Source organism: Callionymus lyra, chromosome 19, assembly GCF_982586985.1.
Source record: "Callionymus lyra chromosome 19, fCalLyr1.hap1.1, whole genome shotgun sequence".
In the NCBI taxonomy this organism is placed as follows: domain Eukaryota; kingdom Metazoa; phylum Chordata; class Actinopteri; order Syngnathiformes; family Callionymidae; genus Callionymus; species Callionymus lyra.
In genome coordinates this window covers 8,312,720-8,340,141 of record NC_141836.1, presented here as the reverse complement: position 1 = coordinate 8,340,141, position 27,422 = coordinate 8,312,720, and the positions used below count along the sequence as shown (strand labels likewise).

The window sequence follows — 27,422 nt, the reverse complement described above, 5'->3', positions numbered from 1 at the left end:
AGTTAGCATCGACATGCTACATCCTGAGGTTGGTGAAATTTAAGTTAGCGTCGACATGCTACATCCTGAGGTTAGTGACATTTAAGTTAGCATCGACATGCTACATCCTGAGGTTAGCGACATTTAAGTTAGCATCGACAAGCTAAATCCTGACGTTAGCGACATTTAAGTTAGCGTCGACATGCTACATCCTGAGGTTAGCGACATTTAACTTAGCGTCGACAGGCTACATCCTGAGGTTAGCGACATTTAAGTTAGCGTCGACATGCTACATCCTGAGGTTAGCGATATTTAGGTTAGCATCGACATGCTACATACTGAGGTTAGCGACATTTAGGTTAGCATCGACATGCTACATCCTGAGGTTAGCGACATTTAAGTTAGCATCGACGTGCTACATCCTGAGGTTAGCGACATTTAAGTTAGCATCGACATGCTACATCGTGAGGTTAGCGACATTTAAGTTAGCGTCGACAGCCAACTGCATGAAAAATACATAAATGAAACCAAAATATCTCGCCGATGACCGAGGACGAGAGGATACAGTCGACTCCAGCAGTTTTTAAAGCTGATGTTTGGAGATATTTTGGATTCAAAACAAATGAAACCAAAATATCTCGGCGTTGACTAAGGACGAGAGGATACAGTGACTCCAGCAGCTTCTAAAGATGTTTGGACATATTTTGGTTTGAAAACAAATGAAAGCAGTTTTGACTTCGTCAAGAGTCATGTGGTCTGTAAATACTGCAACACTAGCGTCAAGTACTCGACAATACTACACATATATACTTGTTACTACAGTATATATCGTATTGTTTTTCTATTTAGCTAATGCTCGACGATTAGCCATCTTAAGCGGTCGGACATGTGGACCCACGATGAATGTTGGCAGCGATAGTCGAGAACAATTAACGTCAGGTATAATACCAGGTCCAGAACGACCAGGTCCAGAACGACCAGGTCCAGAACGACCAGGTTCAGAATGGTGGTCATTTGTGTCCCGTGACGTGATATTCTGCATTTATCGTTTACGTTTTTATGATTCCAGGTGAACTTTTGTTCAAAATCAGATGTTTAAGTACTAAAGATCATCACAGTAAAAGTTATGAGGATATAGCTTTGATTATATAGTTAGGATGGAACCATTTTTTAAATGGAAATATAACATAATTGACTTCACACAATGATTGACCCCTGGCCCCTCGGGGTCGTAATAAACTAATAGCTGATTGGTTGACGATATATTGACACATTGATATAATGCTCTCGGTCTGACTCGCTTCAGGACATCAAGTGTGATTCCAACCTTTATGTTGCAATCGCCTGAAACATGTTCTTAATATCGGATTTTCTCAAAGATCATTTCACAAGCTTGCGTGAGGAAGAAATCCCATCAACGGATGAATCACCGTCGTGACTCTACGTTTCTCAGACCGGTGTTGACTAATAACGTGGATTAAAAACGCTGACACACAGACGGAGATATCATTAATAATAAAACATTCGAGTGTGTTTTCTACTCACCTCAGAAGGTGAAACAAATCCTGGCTCAGAGCACGAGCTGGTAAACATCCCCCAATAATCAACAATCCAAAGTCCACCGTGGATAAAATGGTTCCGGTCGCTCAGACAGAACCCGGTGTGACAGTGCGAGCAGATCAACCCGATCTGTGTTTACTACTGACGACACGAGAGAGGGCTGACCATAAGCCCCGCCCCCCCCGTCACCCCCACATGCTCACACACATCCCGGGCTGAGTCACGTCGACGCCCACCCAGTTCCAGCTGATCCACCGACTAAACCAGGGGCCGTTCATCACATCCACCCTCAGACCGATATAGACCGCCCGTCGACCTCCGACCCCTCAGGAGAGTTGGGTTTCTCTCGGCAAAAAGACTTTTAAAAGTCGTTTTTTCCGACTCTTTCTTTTGGAGTTGATTTCTGTGAACGGACAATTAGTTCCATGTTGAGAAACGTTTCCCTTTTCCTCTCGTAAAAGAAAGAAAACAACACTGATATTTTATGAGGCGTCGTTCTGTTCCTTTCCACAGAATCATCCACCGCAAAACCCTTTTCTGCTTCTTCTTCTGACTCTTTTTTTCCAATCCGATGACGCTCTTCAATTATGTTTTCAACTCCCTTTTTTTCTTTAGTCATACGTTTGTCTGTATTTCTAGTGATGATACAGAAAACCTTCTTTTGGAGATTTGTGGATTAACTTAAATTAAACCAAAACTAGTTCCTTTATAATACATGACCTACAGAGATTTTTTTGTAGGACAGGCTATTTTGAATCAGGTTTTAATGTTATTAATAATTTGCTAAATCCGCCCAAAAAGGGAAGGATTGATGTGATGAAAAAGGAATTAATTAATAATTAATTAAAGGTATGACTTGTGTGAATGTGTGTAAAAAATCTCGCCACACTTTCTTTTACTTTATTTTCTCACGTTATGATAAAGATATTCAACAGCAGTGTTTTGATTTAATGTTTTTTTTAGGGGGGAGGCTTTCAAATACTATTTTATTTTTTATCATACTATAATATTTAAATAAAGTTTGTGTAGAAAATAAACATGCACATTTTCCCGGTATTTGTTCATTTTTGTGTTACATTTAACCTTCCGACCAGCTAAATTTCCGGGCGATGGCAGCAGTCGTTTCATCCTCAAAAGAACAATTAAAATCCTGGCGATGACTGAGGACGAGAGGATACAGTCAAATACAAATATTCCAGTCATCCTTTTCCCAACCAAACTTCCAGCCACTAGATGACAGGCAGTGATCACGTCCGCTGCAACTTCAGCTACAAAGAGATCCTGGCGACGACTGAGGACGAGAGGATACAGTCGACTCCAGCAGCTTTTTAAAGCTGATGTTTGGATATATTTTGGTTTGAAAACAAATGAAAGCAGTTACGACTTCGTCAAGAGTCATGTGGTCTGTGAATACTACAACACCAGAGTCAAGTACTGGACAATACTACACATATATACTTGTTACTACAGTATCACAATATATTGTATCGTTGCCTCTGTATCGTCATACGTATAGTATCTCCGGATTTTAGCAGATTAAAAACTCTTACTATAAATAAAAAGTTTCTTATTTACAATTAAAATGTTTACAGCATTTGTTCATTTTTGTGTTTTCTTTAGACCTTCGAACGACTTCAGAAATTTTCCCGAATACAAGAAACGTTCTTCCGCACCTGAGAGTCGTACAGTTTACGTAACTTCTCGAGTGTTTCCTTGAAGAGCAAACAAGCGTCTGGATGTTGGACCACAAACACACGTCCCACCATCCTTTTGTCATTTGGGTTAATCCTTCTTGAACCTCGTTCAAATCCCTCACAATTAGCTCGCTCGTAAAAACAATCCTCCCCTCAAAGCTTGGGGCCTTGTGTTTAGAGTGGAGGGGCGGGTGACGGGGGGGGTGTCTTCCACCTCCGTCCGCCCTGTGTCTTCAACCTGTTGCCCCCCCGCCCCCTGCTGTCAGCCTTTATTAGCCAGGCTGCTTTTAAAAGAAAGACAGCAGCGATGCAATTACCCCGGCAGGATTAGTCCCCGGCCTCGGCCATTGTCGGAGGCGGGGGGGGAAACAACGGACCCCCCTCTTGATGCCTGACCTTGAAATTAACCCCTGGCATGACCACGAGCTCATCATGCTTTCAAGTCCACAACAAAAGGAAGGGAAAGAGAAACGAGTGCCGGGTTTGAGCCACAGTCTCGCGAGCGCAAATATAACTTTGAAAAACTAAAGAGTTAATGGTCATGTTGACTGGAAAAGTACAGGCAGGAGAAAAGTAATAGTTTTGAGCATGTTTGAGCTTGTCGAGGTGGCGAGTGACATGGGACCCCTTGGTCCTAGCTAACCACTATCACCAGTCCACAGGTGGAAGAAAAAAAAAGTTTCATATATTGATTATATACATTTAAATTAGAACAATTAAAACACTGTTTTAGACAAGAGTGGATCGGAAAAAGTCTGGCAATACAATACGTATCACGATACAGGGTCAACGATACCATATATATTGCGATATATAGTGATACTGTAGTAACAAGTATATATGTGTAGTATTGTCGAGTACTTGACTCTGGTGTTGTGATACTGTAGTAACAAGTATATATGTGAAGTATTGTCGAGTACTTGACTCTGGTGTTGTAGTATTTACAGACCACATGACTCTTGACAAAGTCGTAACTGCTTTCATTTGTTTTCAAACCAAAATATGTCCAAACATCCGCTTTAAAAGCTGCTGGAGTCACTGTATCCTCTCGTCCTCAGTCATCACCGAGATGCCATCGTTAGGTTAGCTTCTGAGGAACATTAATAATGACTGCTGCCATCTAGTGCCTGGAAGTTTCATTAAAAAAAAAATTAACAAATGCCAGGAATATTTGTATTCAACTGTATCCTCTCGTCCTCAGTCATCTGCAGGATTTTATCGTTCCTTTGGCTGCGGAGGATGTGAAAAAGTTTAGATGAAACCATTTTATTTCAAATCGATCGAGGATCTAGTGGCCGGAAGTTTAATTGCAACACAAAAATAATACACTGCGAATATTTGCATGTTAATTGTAAATAAAAAAATTTAAAAAACATTTTATTTTATAAACTATAAAAGTACTGTTGAATCAATACAGTAAAAAAAAAGAACATTCCTATATTTCAAGTGTAATGATTTGTTCTTTCGCCCCCATTTATACCATTTTGTCAAATGTATTCATTTCTTTATCTTTAGTAAAATCATATCTAGTATTGAAATCATTATGTTGGTGCATGTGTTTGTTGTGTACGTCAACTCTCCGTGACTCAGTGTGTGAGAGATACTTTTGACTCAAGAGAAAACACGAGAGTGATACTTTTGACGCAAGAGAAAACACGAGAATGACATCAGACTAAAAGAAAACGACAGAGTGAAGCCAGGGAAAACGTCTCCTCACGTTGTTGCCTCCAGCTGTTTGCTTCCCAGGTGTGGTGCCGTCGCCAAGGCGACCCACGCCCTCAACACCTGTCCCGTCTCGTCGGAAAAGTTTTGCAGGAAGTGGAGATAAGAGACGGGGCGAGAGAGAGACCGAACAAGCCGAGACTAGCGACGAGGCGTCCTAATCTGAGTCTGGATTGAGGTGGACACCTGCAGCCGCTTCTTAATCCACAACGTTTCCTGCGTCCTGATTGGTCGCGTGTCACATGGTGAGAAGTCCAGGAAATGATGGTGACTTTGATGAACCGGACGAGTCACGTTGAGACTGGAAAAAAGGAGTCGAGACTCGAAGCCTGTGATCATCTTTTCATCTTGACAGAGCTTACACTTAAACATCTGTGCTGCTGTGCGCGCTCTCCTCCACTAGGTGGCGCTTCATTCGTGTCTCCAGGGAAATACATTAGTCACTGATTGTTTAAAAACATTTTCCTACTTGTTAATTCGAGATTATTAAACATAATAATTTTATTAGAACGTACTTTTACTTTTTGGCTTTTATCCAAGTATACAGCTGAATGTATTTTATTTTTGCTATTTATATCCATTTTATTGTTATTTTAAAGTTTAATCTTATGGTGTCAAATGTTCTTAGTAGTCCTATTATATTTTATTATTATTATTCTGTATTTTATCGCTCGTTTTATTGACTTCTGTGCAGCAATTTATGTTTTTAAGTGTTTCATAAATAATATAATATATCAGGAAACATTACTTTCACTGATTTTATTTGGAAATCTTATGCTAAACAGATATTTTTACTTTATTAAAATAACAAATAAACTACGGTTGTCACGACACCAACATTTTTAAATTAATACCAATACTCTGAAAAATATTTGATTCCATTTTAATTACTAAAAGGACAAAAAACAACAATTAATAATTACAAAAAACGAAAAGATAACCTCTGTTACAACATGTAAAAATCCACAGAACCACCTGTTAAATATTTATCTTTAACTTGTTTGTGCAAAAAGAAACCGCAACAAGTTTTAGGTCCAAGTTACTGCAAAAAGTAAACAATAACAACTACCTTAGATGGTGTTTGTACTCAATGAGTTGATGAACTGTACTTTTTGAGTTTGCATACTTTTATTTTCAATTGATAACTTTCACATGCTAATGACAAACTATGGCAGTATTAAAAAACATTTAATTAAATGAGATATAAGTCAAAGTCAACAGTTTCAGGCAATATTAAACCAGAGTTTTCAGACGATCTTGATAAGAATCAAGAGAAGGTGCGACTCTGACACATCTGTTGAGCAACACCTTTAGGCTCATCGCAGCACGACCGGCGCACTCTTGTGTTGCAACTGGGGATTGACTCAGCATCTTATTCTCCTGAACTCTCCAGGGATGTGATTGAGACACAAAGAAAAAAAAAACCCACACTCTTGAGGATTATCTATATTTCTTTTAGGAGTTAAACCTGGTCAAGAATTTCGAGCGGCTCAGGTCGTATCGACTGCATTCTGTCCATCGCTTCCTCATTTCCTTACTTTAACCAGTGACCTTGACGAAGGTCACTCATGGTCGTCCCTCGTACCGTAAACCTTGTAAATAAACACTAAAAGATTTTCACTGCTCGGCCAATAAATCCCCAAAAAAGAGCCCGAGATCCTTCTGTTTCTCCCACTATATTATTCACGGTTGCCATGGTGACCTACTATATATATATATACACCCGCCTGTCTCCATGTTCTGTCTGAATCTTTTCTATTGTTTCCACGGAGCCTCATCAGGGTGAGGGGGTGAGGGGGTGAGGGTGTTGGGGGTGATATCCAAAAACAGCGAGCAGACATCAAGTCGGCGCCTGTGGAACCTCCCGGGGATTAATTCAAGGACGAGTGACCAGACGACGGGTCGTCCAAAATATAGCTGCGCAGCACATCAGCTGAAGATGTGGCCGTGGGGTTGGTTGTCATGGCGATATCCGGAGAGAAAACTGCATCTCGTCAAACTTGGACGAGTCAAAACACACTTGACACTTGTGTGCGAGCACAGGTGCTTTAAATCTACTCTCTGTGTGTGTGTGTGTGTGTGTGTGCGTGTGTGTGTTGAAAATGAAGCAAGGGCAAAAGTTCCACTGTAAAAATATAATCTTTACATTTTTTGTTGCATTTAAATTTCAAAACAACCCTCGCAGTCAAAGGAACAATAAAATCCTGCTGATAACTGAGGACGAGAGGATACATTCGAGACAAATATTCCAGGCATTTTCTTTTTCAATTAAACTTTAGCCACTAGATGGCGGCAGTCAATATGTCCTCCGCAACTTGAGGTACAATGAGATGCTTGCGATGACTGAGGACGAGAGGATACAGTGAATCCTGCAGCTTTTTAAAGCTGATGTTTGGACATATTTTGGTTTGAAAACAATTGAAAGCAGTTACGACTTCGTCAAGAGTCATGTGGTCTGTAAATACTACAACACCAGAGTCAAGTACTCGACAATACTACACATATATACTCGTTACTACAGTATCACGATATATATCGTATCGTTGACCCTGTATCACGATACGTATCGCTACGTTCTTGACAACACATACTTCTACGGCCTTCGTCTGGTTCGTCTATCCTTGAAGATTTTTGTCCATTTTTGTTGTTCCTAACTTGTGTGTCCTTCATGTATCACCTTTCTAGTGTGTGTATGTGTGCGACTTATCCTGGTTAATCCAGTGTGTGTCCATCTTGGTTGCTGTTCCTGTGTTCATACGCCAGTTTGTGTCTTTTGTAAATGCAGTGGTTTGAGGTCCATTTTTTTTGTGTGTCTCTGTGTGTGTGTGTGTGTGTGTGTGTGTGTGTGTGTGTGTGTGTGTGTTCACCTGCACAAGCGTGGCAGGTGCTCCCGAGCCGCCGCGTTTGCAAACATTTGTTTAATTTACGCCGGTGTGTGTTTCAGGTGCCAGCTCGTGTACGTATATATTTGACTAAAATATGTGAGTTGCAGGTGTGACGGCAACAAAAGTAGGTCAAAGTCGGGAACACGTCTCCCACACGCGTGACCAGAACAACATTTTGTTCATTTAAACGTGATGGTCTCACCTTGGACGCTCGCCTATGCTCGGGACACTCCGGGTGTTGACACACCAGCTCCTCGTGGACCGGCTTCTCATCTGCAACAAAAAAAAAAAGGAACATCTTTAAGGCTCACATGGCTCGTGTTGACATTAGGGGGCGATACAGCGACATCGTCACGTCATAAATAACCCCAAAAAAATAGGACTTCCTGACGTCGACGTAAACGTTCTGGCCGGAGATCAGAGGGAAACAGAAACTTTTAGTGTCGCCTCTCTTCACGGTAACAAATCACGATTGTCAAATAAACCCCCCGGGAAAAAATGTTGGGAGGCAGCGACGATGGAGGGACGATAAAAGGAAGAGTTTACATGTCGTGTACACACACGATAAAGACGTCCGAACACGGACCCCCCATCGTGGCTCGTGTTCCTGGATCTGTACCTTCTCATGATCTCACGACGTGGGCATGACACATTGAAAACATCCTCTGAATTGATCCTGTTGTTTATGACAGTCGACAACTGTCAATCAATAATTTTCCCAATCATTTTAAATGCTGCTTTTTAATTGTTGCTTTTTTGCTATGAAATATTTTAATTTTAAATTATATTAAAATGTTCATTTATTATTTTAAGTGGATTTTTATTCAGTTATAAATCATGTTATGAATGAATTAGAGCCACAAACATTAATATCATCATCCTAACGACACAAATCATTATTATTATATGAATATAATTCCGATAAAGATATATTAATACGTTTGATTTTGCATTTTCCTCATATCTCGTTAAAGTTTAAAAAATGATTGTATAATATATTATTGTTGAAATACATAATCCGGTTACTTTAAGTCACATATTTGTGGGAAAAACGTTATTCCTTTTTATTATTAAAATGTAACACTTTAGGTTTTATTTTACGTATTTTACGTGTATTTATTAACCTTTTAAGAACATTTATTTTCGCAGCAAACTTTTATGAAAATCTTATGAATATTATGAATTATTAACTCAGTTTTATCTTATAATATACAATATTTCTGGTTGCGTTTGAAGGATAAACTTTTATGAAAATCTTATGAATATTATGAATTATTAAGTCAGATTAATCTCATAATATACAATATTTCTGGTTATGTTTGAAGGATAAACTTTTATTAATATTATGAATTATTAAGTCAGTTTAATCTCATAATATACAATATTTCTGGTTACGTTTGAAGGATAACTTTTATGAAAATCGTATGAATATTATGAATTATTAAGTCCGTTTAATCTCATAATATACAATATTTCTGGTTACATTCGAAGGATGAAGCCACACATGGATACACTTTCAAAACAGCTCAATAATCCTAAAGTTAAAAACAACAAATATCATGCGTGGATGATGTTTGCTCGACGACTTCAGGCCACTCGTCTCTCAGGCTGAGCAGGAATTCCTGAACTCAGCAGTGCTGATGAGGCCGAAATCAAACACAACGACGCACCGGCAGCAACACACACACACACACACACACACACACACATACACACGTGACGACACAAAGAGCTGCAGTCAAGAGACTCACTTCACACACAGGCCGGCGGAGAAACTCGGCCGGAGGGAGAGTTCTCGCCGTTTCCTGTGGTTAGAGACGGAGTTTTACAAATACGAAGGTTTCCTTCGGACGCTTGTGAAGTGAAGAACCACAAGAAAACATCTAAGGCCGAAAAGATAGATGTGACTGAACCACATTTAGACGAAATGAATATATATAAAGATATATATATATATTTTTAAACTAATGACAAGTGGTCATTAGTAACATATATATATTATATATATAATAATATATATAATATGAGTTATTATAATACAGGAATATTTGTATTCAACTGTATCCTCTCGTCCTCAGTCATCTGCAGGATTGTATTGTTCCTTTGGCTGCGGAGGATGTTACAAAGTTTAGATGCAACAATAAATGAAACCATGTTTTTTCAATTCATGTATATAATATTCCTATATATATATACACACAATATATATTAGAAAATAGAGAGAGACAGAGAGAGAGAGATGCACATATATATATTTTTTTAACTAATGTATCAAAAGTTTACTTTTTATACGGGAAGTTTAAATCATAAATTATTTATATCATTGTCATTTAATGCTTGATATTTCAAAAATAAATAATGGAAAATAAACAATCGATATTCATTTCTATTATCATTTTGTGGTTTACAAATAACATGTATATATTAACATTTTCATTCATTCATTGTCTGCTTTATCCCTTGCCAGGGTCGCAGGGAGACCCGAGCCTATCCCAGTATCATAGGGCGAGAGGCAGGGGACACCCTGGACAGGACGCGAGTCTGTCGCAGGACACACAAAGACAGACAACCATTCACACACACACTCACACCTATGGACAATTTTTCCCAAAGTTCTCAATCAACCTCTGGATGTTTTTGGACTGTGGGAGGAAACCGGAGTGCCCGGAGTAAACCCACGCAAACACGGGGAGAACAACATACAAACTCCACACAGAACGGCATTTGTTAATATTTGTGTTGCAATTAAACTTTGGGCCGCTGGACGGCAGCAGTCGTTAAGTCCTCTGCAGCTATAGGATTAATTCAATCCTGTGGGATGACTGAGGACGAGAGGATACGGTCGACCGCAGCAGCGTTTAAAGCTGATGTTTGGACATATATTGTCCATTAATTAAGAAGTATTAAATCAACCAAAAGAAAATGAAACAATCACAAAACTAAAATCTCCCTAAATCATATCGCGATTATATATATATATATATATATATATATATATATATATATCTCGTAAGACGAGTGTATCCCTACAGCCCTAATAAGGACTCAACATCTTGAGTCGCCCTAAAGATCCACCTTCACGAGCTCCCAGACTGCGTCATCTTCCTTTTCTCACCGCGGGCACAAGTGCGTTTTTGGGCGACACTTTTCAAGAAGAGCAAATATTTCAACAGGCAACATCTTCATGAGGAATGTGCTTCAGTGACGTCTCAGCGAAGCTTCTCTCTCCGTGTTTGTCTGGAGACTTTTTCCCAAACCTCGAGCCTCGTCCCGCCTGAGTTTAGATAAACAAACTCTTATATCGTGTTTGAAATAAGTGTTGATTCTTGCTTGTCTATGAGAAGCCATTAGCTAAAGAACCATCAGTGAAAACAGCCGTCGAGTCTCACGGGAGACACATCGACTCCACTATAGAACCACTATTCTACTCACAAAAACTGACATTTAAATTTTTAAAAGTGCTAACGTTTTTGTCATGTTGTGTTACAAAAAGGTTTTCATGTCAGCACCGAAGTTTTACTCTGACTTTGGCGCCGCACACTGAAAGAGAAAGAATAATACTTTGCAAAAGAAGAGAAGTGGTTCGCATGATTGCAATTTAAACATTTATTTTACTGATACTGTTTTCGCATATTTTATGTTTCCATTAACTGGAGTACACACGTAGTTTGATGGCTAAAAAAATACATTTGGAAGGCAAATATGTACGTTGAGGCAGGTTATGGGCTTTAAAATGACAGAAAAAATGAGCTAAAATAATCAAATATATCCTTATTAAATAGATATTTCATATTTTACAGTTAACAAAAGAAGCTGAAATTCCGTCAATATTTATTTTTTTATTATCTATACACACAAAGGACACTTGAGTCAGCTTCCCTCTCACAGGTGCTACAAGGGTAATACATTTTTTTTTAGCCATTTTTTGCCTTTATCATTAAAGAAAAGCCAGTCCAGTCCCTCATCAAGTGTCTGGTTACAGGGAATGGTTCAACTAAGTAATAGCTCAGTAGCTCAAATATTATACAAGTTAAAAACTCACTAGTCCAGTTTTTACCATTAGCATCTCCCGCGTCATTCTTCGAAATGTGTCGTGATCGGACAAGAAATGACTCAAGTATGTTAAAGCAATGATACTATATTAAACTAACTAAACTAAATTTAATTTTCTTGCGTTCTTTTTGTCTTATAAAAACACCACTTTCATATGGTTTAGAATTCCTGATCATGCATTTCAATTTCCAGTGGACAGAAATGATGTGATTTACTCTGAAACTCTGGTATAATCGAGTCACAAATGTACCCACAGGACAAGTTTTACTCTTAAGAAAAACTCGTACGAAGAATCCATGGTGACCTGCAGGTGACGGAGCCTGGCGGGCGACAAACATCTGCCTCCGATAACAAGTGGGCTCAGTGGCGGTGTGAGATCCCCTGCCTCCTCTTGGATGTTGTTTCACCCCCGCTGTGGTTCAGACTCACATGAGCACCCCCTCTTAAACCCCCCTTTATCCTGAACCTCCACAACCACATCTGAGCATCTCAAGCCACGAAAACCACACAACAACAGGTGCAGGAGGTTCGGGAAAAAACTTCGAGTTGAACTTTTAATGAACTATTTTCCCCCTCAGAGTGAATATCTGAGGCGACTGGAGCGGGACCGGTCACAAGGCCACCGGGCCACCGCGGCTAAGAGCCAGCACGAGGAGGATTATCGCGAGTCTGGAATATTTGTGTCGACGTACAGTCCACTCTTACGTAACCCGCGCTCTTAAATGGGCTTCAGGTACCGGTCCCGGTTACTGGAAGTGTGGAGGTTAAGTCGGACCCGAGGAATGCCAGAAAGTACCAGCGAGACGTTACGCACTCGCGGGTCTTCGACTTAATCCCCACAACAAAGATTCATAACGTCGTTCAAGATGTTTGGCAAACGGCTGCGATGTGAGAAATGTCTGAGGAGACTCGAACGTACCGACCACAGTACTTCGGTAGCACCGAGTACTGAACATGCTTCGCTTTTCGGTGCCAAGTTTCAGTACCAAGACATCGAAACTTGATAATGTGTGGATTTTTCCAAAGAATGATTTCTCACTTGTTTGGAAATTATTAGTTAATACGTTATATTTTCTGTAACAAAACAGCTTTTGTTTTTCTTATAAAATTGGTATTTAAAAAAAAAAAAGTATCTTTCAGGAACCGGTTTTGAAGTGAATGCATCATTGAACATATATGATAGAACTGAAGACACTGTACTAGTATCTGCAAGTTTAAAACATCTTACGCAGTGACTCGTGTTGTCCTAAATATTCTCAAATAGGAGAGTAAGAAAAAATGCATACAATTAAATATCCATTTTTTTCCTGAAAATAAAGCAAGGACAAAAGTTCCAGTGTAAAAGAGGATGTTGAATATCATGTTTTGTTGCATATAAACTTTAAAACAACCCTCGCAGTCAAAGGAACAATACAATTTCGATGACTGAGGATGAGAGGATACATCCCAATACAAATATTCCAGGCATTCATTTTTTTTTTTTCAACCAAAGTGCCTGCCACTCAATGGCATCAGTCATAACTTGCTTCGCAGCTAAAAATAACAATAAAATCACACGAAATTCTAGCGATGACTGAGGACGAGAGGATACAGTGGACTGGAAAATACAAAATATATATAAATATAGACATTACTGTTATGATTATTTATTTTTTTTCCGTTAACATAGTTCTTTTATGGTTTATAGTTCAATTAAGATAAAATAAAAATAACTGTGTTAATCTTTGTGTTTCAGGCGTTTCGGCTGATAGGTGGCAGCAGTTACTTCCTCCACAGCTAAAAGAACAATAAAATCCTGAGAGGGCTGAGGACGAGAGGATACAGTGACTATAGCAGCTTTTAAAGCTGATGTTTGGACATATTTTGGTTTGAAAACAAATTAAAGCAGTTACGACTTCATCAAGAGTCATGTGGTCTGTAAATTCTACAACACCAGAGTCAAGTACTGGACAATACTACACATATATTCTTGTTACTACAGTATCACGATATATCGTATTGTAAGACCTTGTATCGCAATACACACCCCTAGTGTTTACAAGATGTCATTACGTCCTCTGCAGATAAATTAACAACGAAATACTGGGAGATCCTGGTATTGACTGAGGACGAGAGGATACAGTGACTCCAGCAGCTTTTAAAGCTGATGTTTGGACATATTTTGGTTTGAAAACAAATGAAAGCAGTTACGACTTCATCAAGAGTCATGTGGTCCGTAAATTCTTAGACACCAAAGTCAAGTACTCGACAATACTACAAATACTACAATTCCTACAGTATAGCATTAAACCTCATCGTTGCCACCTTGTTCATACACTTCCCTACTCTCTGATTTAACCAAACTGCTCTTGTTAATGTGTTTGTGGGCTGAGAATATCTTGATATACTACATGAATCTAGTTTGTTTTTTTAAGTTCTTGATGTGATAAAAGTCTTTGTTTTTTACTTAAACTAAATCCAGACGGAGCTAAGTAAGCTCGCAGGAGAAGCTTCGTAGCTGAGTTACCCGGGCGAGTCGGGAAGTGCTACGAGGGCTTAATTACAGACAGAAAAGGTGAGGATCAAAGTGAATTCCTCTTCCCCGGGACTGAGCCAGACGCTCCTGAAGCTTGACCAGAAAAGTAGCTGGATTTCCGAGCAGCTGGCTGGCCAGGAGGACCAGGAGCATTCCTGCACAGCCGGGCGTTATCGCTTCCCTTCACTAATGGCACAAATGTGGCGGCAGAAAGTGCCAACTTAGGAAGAAAAAAAAAAAAAAGGGAAGCGAATCAGCTTGAGACTCGATGTGCAGGTCAGGTGGAGAGAACTTTCCAGCGAGAGGAGAAGAAGGTGCTGAAAACCCGGAGCTGAGAATGGAAGTCGACCGGATGATGTGCTTGTTAGAAGAATAACAGTGTGAAGTGAAGTCATGTCTGATTTTACCCGACGGGTCGGTCCGGGCCCGGGTTGAGCACAGAAGAAGAAACCAGGTCACGGTCTCAAGTCTCACCGAGTGAATGCTGTCGGTACAAACCTCACGCAAAGAGTGACACGAAGAAAACTAGATATATTATAGTATTATTTGTAGTATTGTCCAGTACTTGACTCTGGTGAATTTACAGACCACATGACTCTTGACGAAGTCGTAACTGCTTTCATTTGTTTTGGAAATAAAATATCTCCAAAGATCAGCTTTAAAAGCTGCTGGAGTCACTGTATCCTCTCGTCCTCAGTCATCGCCAGGATTTCAATTATTTCTCTCCGGAAATTGTGACATACCCACCATGTTTTCAAATTGTGTAAAAAGAAAACTAGAAGTTTTTAAAGGGCAAGAATCTGGCGATAAAATAAGGGTCAACGATACGATAAATAGTGATACTATAGTAACAAGTATATATGTGTAGTATTGTCGAGTACTTGACTCTGGTGTTGTAGTATTTACAGACCACATGTACAGTATCTTGACGAAGTCGTAACTGCTTTCATTTGTTTTCAAACCAAAATATGTCCAAACTTTAAAAGCTGCTGGAGTCGACTGTATCCTCTCGTCCTCAGTCATCACCAGGATCTCATTTTTTCCATTCCAACGAGTTTCATATTGACTTGTAAATAAAAATTGTAATTATTTTATTAAAAACAAAAATACTGTTAACCATTTAATAACTATAGTGAAAGATAAAATATGATTTGAAGCCATGAAAGAGGAACAAATGGATACAGGGCGGTTTAATATCAATACAGTATCATGAAAAAAAAAGATATATCACCATATGGATGTTTACTTCCAAAGTTAACAGTTGTTGAATTTGCATATTGTATTAGCGTAAACAAGGTGTTCACAAAGCAGTAATATAAATGTTTAAGTCGTTTTTTCTTATCTCTGATTTTTACAAATTTATAGAATAAAAATCTCTATTAAAAAAAAAGAAAAAATCTACTAATACTTGGTGGGTACCCAATACCTTGGTAGGCAAGGGTTCGTCGTCAACGACTTCATAGATATTTTCTTGGAATTTACAGACTTATCGTAACATTAGATTTCATTCACACTTTAATAAAACATAAAAGAACAATGATTAAAATATAATTTGAAACCAAAACAAAAGGAATTTAGAATAAAAAAAGATACTTGTTACAGTATCGTGAAAGAAAACACTGCAATATACCCGTGTACCGATATTTTCTCACTACTATGGTAGGCGAGTACCTCTGGCATCTTTACTAAAACATCAACCGCCGAAGAGCGACTTTGAGAACCGGTGCAAGTGACGAAGTGACGGGTTCTTACCGAAGAGCTTGTGGATGCCCTCCAAGGACGAGTAGCGTTCAAGTCCGGGGTGAGGGGGGGGCGGCGTCAGAGCCTCCAGCTCGTACATGCCCCTCTTCCTCCAGAACATCGCGGGTCCTCGATCAGGTTCCCACCTCCACGAACGGATGCATTATCGTGCGAAAATATCCTCTAATTTATGGTCCTCAAGGACCCTGAGGTTCCGTCCATCACGCCCGCGGTGTCGACCGGTCTTGCTGCCAAGAGCTGATCCCCGCGAGTCAAAGGCTGGCCCTCTGTAGATTCTCCTAATCGTCCATTAAAAGCCTCCCGCAGAGTCCAGTCCAGCACCAAATGTCGGCCTCGTCTAATCCCTCCAGCGGAACCATTAGCATCTTAATTACAGGCGACTTAAAAGGTGTCGCAACACGATCTCCTAAAGTAAGTTTTCGGTTCTTTAAACTGGCCACGACTGGTCCAAGACCCCCGTGTGGGATCTCGTCCCACTGGCGACGCATAAAGCGCCGTATTCATGTGGAGGTGAGCTGCATGCTGGGACCGCCGGCCCCGGGGCCGCTGGCTTTGGGTCTGAGCCGCACAAAGATCTCATTTAGAGCCTCCTACGACCAGAAACTCGCTTTATACGACCCATGAACTGTACTGACATGTCTCTGTGTTCATCTCGCCCACTTCATCCAAATAGATTTATGGGTTTTAATGAACGGAGACGCTCTATGGCCGGCTCCGTGGAGGAGGTCGACGGCCACCGACGACTTTTGTGGACGAATGAATGACATTAGAAACGTCTTCACTAACACAACGTAAACTCAAGAGGTCGTGACCTCATGAGTCTGTCGTCCAAAGACACAAAAACTGTTGATTATCAAGTGTTGCATTTGTTTTCAGTGGATATTAAGTTGAGGATTCATCGATCAAATGTTGCCAAAACTACATACATCCACGAGAATATTTTAAGTTGATAATTAGCTACTAGATTTAGTTTAAAATACAGATTATTATTTTGTCTGTTTACAAAAGCATAGATTAGAATAATACTATTTAAGTTTAAGTTTAACTTCTTTACACTAATATGCTAAAATTCGAAAAAAGAAACTTAACTGTTTTGGAAATACCAGGGCTGTTATAAAATATCCATACTGCGATATATGGTGTTTATTTTTTTCAAGATACTGTATCGAGATACTTGACAGCACTGTATACATTTTCCTCTTATTGTTTACCGTAGTATTTGATGGATAATACTTTAAAAAAAATGAGAATTAAATAAAACAATTACATTTTTTAAAATTTACAATTAAAATGCTAGTATTTACTGCAATTGTTCATGTTTGTGTTGCAATTACAATTCTGGCCTCTAGATGGCAGCAGTCATTACGTCCTCCACAGCTAAATGGATAGATGGAAAGACTTTATTAATCCCTCTGGATATCTCCTCCGGGGAAATTGGGTAGCTAACGGAACAACGAAATCCTGCAATATCCCATCGATGGCTGAGGACGAGAGGATACAGTCGACTCCAGCAGATTTTTTAAGCCGATGTTCGGACATGTAATATATTTTCACCTGATTCTTGATATGCTATAATAATCGTGTCCATCTGTTAATATATCTCTTTAATCCAGTTCCTAAATGTTGAAATTCAAGTCATTTTGAAAAAAACAGCGCCACCCTCTGGACTGGATGTCCACCAATGATTCCAACAATAACAATCTAATGAGTAGTCGTTAATCTCCTTTATATTCATTTTTATGAATTCAGTAATACTAACATGGGGTTTAAAAAGTGCTGATTCAAATCCGTTTTATTTAATATCAGCTGCGGTTTTTATCAAGGTCTGGTCGTAACAGACCGAGAATAAGGAAGAGCTGCTGTGAGACGGTTCCGTCGGGTTGAAGGCAGGGCCGCCGCCGAACACTCCGACCCACATGTCCAATTTTGGGATAAGAAATTAGAGGGTAGTCTGGGAGCCGCTCTGGGTTTCTGCAGACATGTGGTAATAATCTGCAGCGGCTTTGAGCTTCTCTTTCTAACAGGGACGAGCATGAGAACCAGAGACACCGGAGACGACGTCAACCCTCAGCCGTGGACTCGATCCAGAAGGAGAGGACGAACCTCCATTTTATTATCCTCATAATTATCAAGTGTCTTCGGCAGGAAGTGCAGAACGTGAGGCGTTCACGTGGAGCTTCACAGGATGTTGTGTTTTCGTCCACCTTAGGAAACACGACAACGACGCACACAAACACGGCAGAACGACACTATTGTCGGTTTAAACAACGACACGACCATAAAACACATGGTTGACAGCTACTGAGTTTAAACAGCGAAATCATCAACGCATACTTGGACTTGTTTTGCACACTTTTTTTTTGAGTAAGCATCACTAATTTAAGTATTTAAGTAAAAATTTCAGTAATTATTGACCATATTTTGTAATAAGAATTGTAAGAAAAACATTCATCGTCGCTTATAAAAAATATAAACGAACTCTCTTCTTATGTTACTCACTTCTAACGCACTGAATTATTGTGTAGTTATCACAGCGTAGAACCAAATACCTTCTATATAAACAATATGAAATGTAAAATACTTTGTGAAAATATTATTTTTAAGCAGAAAAAAGTTTACACTTTGTTTCCACACGTTTGATTTTGGTTCATTAAATAGAAACACGTAAACTAGATGGAGATGACTCAGCGCCCCCTTCAGGACTGGAGGAGGTATGGACGGTTTGAGATGATTTAGATTCATAAATAAATCAGAAATATATAATTCGATTTTACATGGAATATAAGAACTCATTTAAACATTTATTTAAATCGAACACTTTATATTGATAACAAGGATTGTAATAAACAAAGTTGTTATATACTTAATACTAAAAATAGCTGATAAAAAATATCATTTTAAATTATCTAAAATATATTGAATAACTTTAAGTAAAATAATTTAAGTAAGGATTTTAACAAAAGGAACAGATAAGTCTCTTCTGTTAAAGAAACTAAACAAATAAATACATCAATAACATTCGGTAAAACAATAGAAAAGACTTGACGTCAGTCTTTGTCAGGAGGATCCGAACATAAACCCGTCGGGCTCCAGAACAGGGCGTGCAGGGGGAACCGGCTGCATTATGATGAGACGTGTAATTTTAAAAGTTTATCCTAAAACCTCCCGAGGTTCAGAGGACGCGCTGCCTCTTTTCAACCCGGGCCGCTGCCAATGATCCCATAATTGAAACCGTGTGGCAGGAGCGGCGGGCGAGGGCGGCGCTCGGCAGCCGACAAGAGCGTCGGGCGTGAGTAGAAAACACTTATTGAGTCAGAGCACCATCATTGGAGAGTCATAAACAGTCATTCACCCAAAGTGGAGGTTAGATGGATGCGAGGACGGTTCGGGGTTTTCAAAACTCTTTCTCGACTCGTCGTAAAAAAAAAGTATACGACTTCCATCGATCGTCCTGCTCGTCAATAAACTCGCTACGGTTCTCAAACGATGACTCAACGCTTCGTAAATCAAGTTTAAATGCGATTATTAATCTGCCTTTAACATCCGTGGATTTGTTGTAGACTCTTCAAACATTGTGTTTATTACGCAGTTTAATAAAATCGACACAAGACATGCAATCCTCTGCAAATAAAATACACGCATGCGGAATAATTTTGAGTATTTTCAAACAAAACGGCTTCTGAAAACCATAAAAAACACAAATGCACAGGTAGACACGAGTCACTCTGATGTTTGACCAGGTTTAACTTAACTTCAACTAATTTTCAAAGAATAAAAAACCTGAGATTAGCTTTCATTCTGAAATATATCTTCACCAACAAGAGCTAGCTTAGCATTAGCTTAAAGCTAATCATCAGCTAATCTTGACTTATTTTCTGAAATAAATTGATAAATTTGACAAAGACAAATTAAACCTAAATCACAATAATGTTCAGTACAAAAAATGGTTTTGAGATGTAAACTGATGACACATCCACGAAAAGCCTCCGCACCGTAAGTATTTATACAAGTAGATAAAGTGTAATACAAGTAAAAAAAGAAGAACAAAGTAGCTTAGTTAGTAACAAAGACTTGACCTTCAGGCTCCTGAACATCCCCTCATTTGAAACTCGAAGAGCGGCGCTGAGGTCGCGTCCCACAAAAGCAGACAAAGTTGAGGAGCTTATTGTGGGTGTACAGTTTCTGAGAGAGAGACCACATGGCTGCTCATGACTTCACCATCGTGACTCTTCGAAACATACATGTTGACAGACGTTTTGTCGGGTCATAAACATGACGACACTGAAAACGTGACCTAAAAAAAACAAACAAAAAACCCTGAGAAACGTGAACCTGCACGACAACAATATACGTTCTGACCTCATGCTTCAACTTATGAACTCCTTCAAACAGGAAGTGAGGAGATTGTGGCGAGGAAATTAATCCTCAGATGATGAACTGAAAACAAAAAAGCTAATAAAATAATAATATATAGAGTAGAAAGAAGGAACCCTCCTAAGGAGGGAAAAAAGTTGAATAGGACAGAGAAAAATAAATGTATTAAAGAAATATTTTAAAATAGATGTTTAACATACCAAAGATTGACAGGATTTCTAACTTGGACTTGTCAAAGAAAACAAGTCTAAAAACTCCAATACACATAGACACGAGTCACTCCGACGTTCGACCAGGTTTAACTTAAACAAATATCAATATACAAATTCAACATTTTGGCTTTTATTCTAAAAACATACCATAGCCAACAGGGGTAGCTTAGAGTTAGCTTAATGCTAATAATCAGGAAAGTTAATCAAGCGATTTAACTAAAAAATTGGCAAATTTGACAAAGAAGAAACAAAAACTATATCGATCTAAAAGAAAGAGAAACATTAGATCGATAGAACGATAGATAGAACGCTAGATAGAACGATAGATAGAACGATAGATAGAACGATAGATAGAACGATACACAGAACGATAGATAGAACGATAGAACGATAGATAGAACGATAAATAGAACTATAGAATGCTAGATAGACCGATAGATAGAACGATAGAACGCTAGATAGAACGATAGATAGAACTAAAATTAAACAAATTAAAACAAACAAGACCTCCTGAGGGATCAATAAAGTTTTACCTTAACTTACCTTAACTATAGATAGAACGATAGAACGCTAGATAGAACAATAGATAGAAGGATAGATAGAACAATAGAAGGATAGATAGAACGATAGGGAAATTGTTTTTCCAATTAGAACACAGCAATACAGACGATTATTCATAAAAATAAGAAGAAAGAAAAATTAAAAAAAATAACAAGCTGACACTAAGTCACAAGATAGAGAACATAGCTCAAAGACAAATAACAAAGACAAGGGATACAAAGTTCTGAATAAAAAGAGTCTTAGAGACTCAAATAAATGCCAACTCAGCAGTTGTCATCAGAATTAGAAAGTCAGCAGTCGTGCAGTCGGGGGGGAAAAAGCAGAATAGTGGAAACTAGAAAAGGAAATCATCAAGTGGAACGACGGAAAACCAGCGAAGGAAGTATGAATTGGTCACGAGTCGAGCCAAAACCCCAAACAGACACACACACAAACACACACACATACTGGTGAAGGTTTTCGTAGCTTCAAATAGGACGTTCTTGTCCTGGTCAGTTTGTCGGAACTTTAATCTCTCTTTAAAATCCTCATAAAAATCTCATGTCGTGACACAAAGTCTCTCTGTCTGCAGCAGACGAGCAGTAAATACACTTGTGCTGGAATATTTGGGTTCGACGATCGTTACCACGTTAGTCACCGAACTTTGAGGAAATTCTCTGGTTTGGTGAGAGAATTTTCCTTCTGACATCGTCACTGTAGGATGTGTTTGCCAAACACAAAACCAGTAAGTGAAATGGACCTTTTTATTAGGGGTGCAAGAAAAAGATAAAAATAAATATAAATGTTGCGACGAATCAATATTAAACAGAACTTTATCGAATAAAAAAATACATATTTTTCATTATTTTGGCTTTTAAATCTTTATATATATATTTTTTATCATAGTTCATATTTCAAGAAAGTGTGTACATAGATTTCCTCTCATTTACAACAACCAATTCCCTGCGACGACTGAGGACGAGAGGATACAGCAGCTTTTAAAGCTGATGTTTGGACATATTTTGGTTTGAAAATAAATGAAAGCAGTTACGACTTCGTCAAGAGTCATGTGGTCTGTAAATACTGCAACACCAGAGTTAAGTACTCGACAATACTACACATAAATACTTGTTACTACAGTATCACTATGAGGGATCAATAAAGTTTTACCTTACCTTACCTTATATCGTGTTGTTGCCTAATTGTATCTCTGGAATTTTGCAGATTAAAAACTCCTACTATTAATTACTTTTTTATTTACAATTAAAATAACAATTAAACTTCTGGCCACTAGACGGCAGCAGTCATTACCTCTTCCGTTGCTAAAGGAACAATAAAAACCCTCCGAGATCCTGGCGATGACTGAGGACGAGAGGATACAGTGACTCCAGCATCTTTTAAAGCTGATGTTTGGACATATTTTGGTTTGAAAACAAATGAAATCAGTTACGACTTCGTCAAGAGTAAGTAAGTAAGTAAGTAAGTAATATTTATTTATATAGCGCTTTTCGAGACCAGGGTCACAAAGCGCTTAAACAATCAAAACAATACTCAAAACCGAATTTCCCCTTAGGGATTCTAAAAAAAAGTACATACTTTAAAGATCAAGATAATACTGAGAACAACACAGGAGTTCAATAAAATCAAGGAAAAGCCTGAACAAATAGAAACGTCTTAAGATGTTTCTTAAAGGAGTCAGTAGACTCTTTAAATTTTGCAACACCAGAGTCAAGTACTGGACAATACTACACATATATACTTGTTCGCGATACGTTGTAAATTTTCCTCTTTTCAAGAGAACCATCCCAGGGAAGGAACAACTGGAAACAGAAAAGGTTCTGGGTTCACTTCAAACATCGGCGCAGCTTTTATGAGCAAATTTATTTTCCATCATCATCGGGTCTTTATTATCTCCTCACAAGTCCAGGCTCTCAACTCTCGCCACTTGGCAGAACCGGCCGAACAAAGTGGGTTTTATAGATTTCTCTAAGTGAGTGTTGAGCGACGCCGCGCAGCAGAACTGATTCAAGGAACTTCTGACAATCATCGACCGATGGAGCTTTTTACGACACTTGATGTTGGTGCCATTGAAGTCCCCCCTCCTGCACCCCCGATCAACCGTGCCACTCGCAAAACCTTTACAAGTACTTGATGTGACCTTGTTTTTTGTGGCGATAAACTTAGAATTGTATATATTTTTTATTCGAAGATATTGTGGGACTAGAAGGATCTGGACCTTCAATAGTCAAACTGACGTTCCAGTAGTTGGAGAAGTAAGTAGTAGATCATCAAACACAGAGGAAGATCGATCCAAAGCCTGTTCAGGAACCATCAGTAGATTCTGATCCACAGACCTAAGAGCCCGAGCTGGGGTGTAAGTCTGGATCAGATCAGTGATGGAAGGTCTGACCATGAATAGATCGGAAAGTAAGAACCAGAATTTTGAAGTTGATCCTGAAAGAAACTGGCAGCCAGTGAAGAGATTTAAGGATCGGAGAAATGTGAGTTCTTCTACTAGAGCGGGTCAGAATTCTTGCTGCAGAGTTTTGTATGAAGTGCAGGCGAGACAGATCCTTTTTGTTAAGACATGAAAACAAACTGATACAATAGTCCAGGAGAACCTTCCTGGGTAGGTTTCAAACCTCCTGTGAGGCTCGACAACCTTCTCCAAAAACAGAAAAACAACTTCAACCTCCGGATCATAAATCAAGTCAAGGACGACCTGGACAAACCTGCTGTCGCTCAGCCTCGCATCGGAAGCGTCACCAGTCGTCGACTTCTCAGTTTGTCTTGTTTTTTTTGGTGACGGACAGACCAGACATCTGGTCCAGGATTAGGCCCGGCGTGTTTAAGACCGGCTTAAGTCAGTGACAGGATCCAGACTCAACCAATTACTTGTGAACTCTACCTTCACCCAAACGCATGAACCGGTTAACCAGTCGCCGACTCAGCTGGTTACCAAAATATACCTCAAGATGTCTCCGATATCACTTGTTTACATGTCGTTTTATTTTTAGTAAGTCACAATAAATGCTTATTATTGGGCTTTAAAGGCTAAAAAAGATGCACCTTGATGAACACACATTTAGAATTATTTAATTTAAAGTTATACTAATTACATCCTGGACCTCAGTAATAGCTGGAGCCAATGACAGCCTCCGGCTCATTCCATCAATGCTAATGGTGGAGCTGTCAAAGCCGATACTACAAACCAAAACCACGTGATTATATTTTCTAAATATATATTTTTACGGACGTCTTTTTTCTTCTTCTACGCTGCATTTAAATTTCACTTTGTTGCTAAAAAGTCCCTCGAAAAACAGTACATTTTTGGCGGTTAAAAAGTTATTTTAAAGCGGCTAAATTACTTAAATATTTAAGTATTTAAACTTAAGAAGTAATATTATGAAACATTTATGACAAACGTGCCGGAAATAATACACAACAAAACGGCTCGTTGTGTTCGCAAGATGTTAGCCGTTTATGCTAAAGCTAACAAACAAAAATAAACAAGTTATGTTGTTTACAAAGACAAAAAAACGCCACATTTTTCAGAGTCAAAAAGAAAATGTTACACTTGCAGGAACTTCATCGATGAGAAGTTGATCAGGAAAGAAAGCTGACGCTTTGTTTTTGTTTGTATTTTAAGATGGACGCTAAATCAAAACACCAAAAACACCGTAAATAGATCAACTTTGTTGTCGTCTTAATAGTGTTACTGCTGGTCCACTGTTTTGACAGGTACTTATCACTGCGGGGGGAAAAACACCTTAAAATTGACTGCGGTTTACATTTGTCTCAAAATTTGTATTTAAAATTGTGTTCAAGTAAAATACGTTGAAGATCCTGGTATATATTTCTTAGATACTTTATATGATTATTGACTAACTGTCATGTATTGAAGATAATAAATATAATTTGGCAAAACCATAAAAATAAATTGAATTTCTATTTTTCGCTCGTCTTCTTATTCATTTTCATTTTAAGTCATTGAACTAGTAAAAACACACGTTTATTTATATTACTTTTACATTTTTTCTTTAAGAAACATTGAATATAAAACTAAATACATTAATAACCGTTTATTCGTTTGTTTAACTGACTGTGTTTGAGAAACAAAACTAAATTAATGTTAAATAAATGAAAGTTGAGAACTTACTGATCCTGAGTTTCAGTCCCAGCCAACTCTTCGGCGGTGACTTGTGCAGCACCGAGTTCATGCTCCACTTGTTCGGAACCATTGAAGCCTACGATGAGTCCAGAACCTCCACCAGAACCGGGTCACAGTAGTTCTTCAGCAAGTCTTCTTCAACTCGATAATCCTGATCATCTCTCGAAGTTCGACGAGCTGCCGGTTTGAAATCCGGTCACGGTACCGGGTCTTCTCTCCAGAACCCGCAAGTCTGGACCTTCAGAACTTGTGGTAACGGGAGCTCGGACGGCGGCGTCTTTTGATGTTGAGTTTCGGGGGTTTTAGCGCGAATTAATATCCTCCCGAAATGTACCGAACCGCGTCCGAGTTCATCCTCCGTACTTGAGGCAACGGGCCGCAGAAGTTGGAGTCATCCTGGTCGCGGTGGGTTCGGTTCTGAGCGGGTCCAGCTTCAGCTCGACTCCATTCATTCACTCCCTCGAGCTGAAGCCACAAAGACCAGCGGTTTCTTTCAACTCCTGCAGTGCGTGGAGCGTCCACTGGGGGCGCCAAAGAGACACGTACGTCAACAGACGATTAACAATATTTATTTATTCACGTTTTTTTTAAACATTTACCTTATAATAATTAACTATCCTAGTGTGGCTAATAAAAATTTAATTAATTATAAATATCTGGGTCAAGAGGTTTTTGAATTTCTGTCGTGATGTACACGAAATTTGACCCTCATTACTTCCACTAGTGTAAACTTGTCCTTTTTATTTTATTGTTTGTTTTAATATACGTTTGTCATTGTCATTACTTTACGATTAAGCGTATTCGGAATTAATTTATTTCTAAACTGTATAAAATATGTATGTATTTGTATATATGTTGGGAAAGTATAAAATATCATGACATTCTATTTACCATGTTAGTCTTTGTATTCTTTGTCTTTGTTATTTATCTTAGACTTAGATTGTGTCATCTTGTGCTTTCTTTTTTGTAGAAACTTTGTTCTTGTTCTTATTTTTATCAATTATGGTCTGTATTGCTGTTTGGAAAAACAATTTCCTCTCTGTATAAAAAGACAGAAATTAAAACAAAGCCAAACATAAAACATAACGAAAAAGGAATAGAAAGTAAACATACATTTTAATTATCCTTAATCGAATATTTCTTAGAATATATTGCTGGCTATTGGAAAAAAAAACAAAAAAACAATTTCAATAAAGGTTTACCTTACCTTACCTTATATAATCACTCATAGCAAAATAGCAAAGATACATTTCTCACCTTCTATTATCTACATTACACAATATACTATGATATAGTTTAATATATATTCATATAAAACTAAAAAAAAAAAACACATTAACTAAATTATGATACTATCCCTGTGTAAATGTGTTTTCTACATTTTGTAAAGATAATTAAAATCCCACCTGAACAGAGAACGATGAACTCTGGTGACTGAAAAGACTAGAATGACAACAGAATCTTTGAAGTACGAGGAAGAGGACGACTCTGGTCTTTAATTGTGACGTAATAAATATTGAACATAGGAAGCTCCGATCGAACATTGTGACATAAACTAAAGAGCCGTTGTGTGTTTTTTAGAAGAACGGCTTCCTGCAGACAGACTCGCTGGCGTCCCTCCAGAGGGGTCTGCTCCACTTTCCACACAGGAAAACATGTGAGTGAACAAAGACACAACAATGACTCTGCCAAAAATTATGACTCTGCTGTTTGTTAGTCTATTCAGAGGCCGAGGTGGAGTGAGAGGGCAGGGTGGGGGTCGTCGAGGGGGGGGTAGTCCACTTCTCTAATTAGCTTTTCTGAGCCACACAAGAAGGTTCATGACCCCGCACCAGAGCTGGCAGATCAGCCACGAGTTCTGCGAAGGTTCAAGGCCTGAAGTGGAGGCGTGTGAGGATATTTGGCGCCCTCTTGTGGTCAGGAAAGGAGCTCATGACGGAAAAAGAATAAACGTGG

The 27,422-nt window shown here is 38.8% G+C and overlaps 1 protein-coding gene across 2 annotated transcripts in view; it reads right to left on the bottom strand.

Annotated features, from left to right (window-relative positions):
• The window catches only part of plekhg5b (pleckstrin homology domain containing, family G (with RhoGef domain) member 5b), a 64,182-nt gene extending 38,246 nt beyond the window's left edge, over positions 1-25,936 (bottom strand). The window contains exons 1-2 of one of the 2 annotated variants that reach the window (XM_087781211.1): positions 25,455-25,936; positions 8,043-8,113 (exon numbers count right to left, since the gene is read on the bottom strand). In XM_087781211.1, coding sequence (XP_087637337.1) covers positions 8,043-8,113; positions 25,455-25,536 — 153 coding nt within the window. In that variant the 5' untranslated portion in view covers positions 25,537-25,936. Of the gene's footprint in view, positions 1-1,524; positions 1,659-8,042; positions 8,114-25,454 lie in introns of those variants that run through there. The other variant, XM_087781213.1, reaches the window with a different exon arrangement.
• Positions 25,937-27,422: the final 1,486 nt, after the last annotated feature.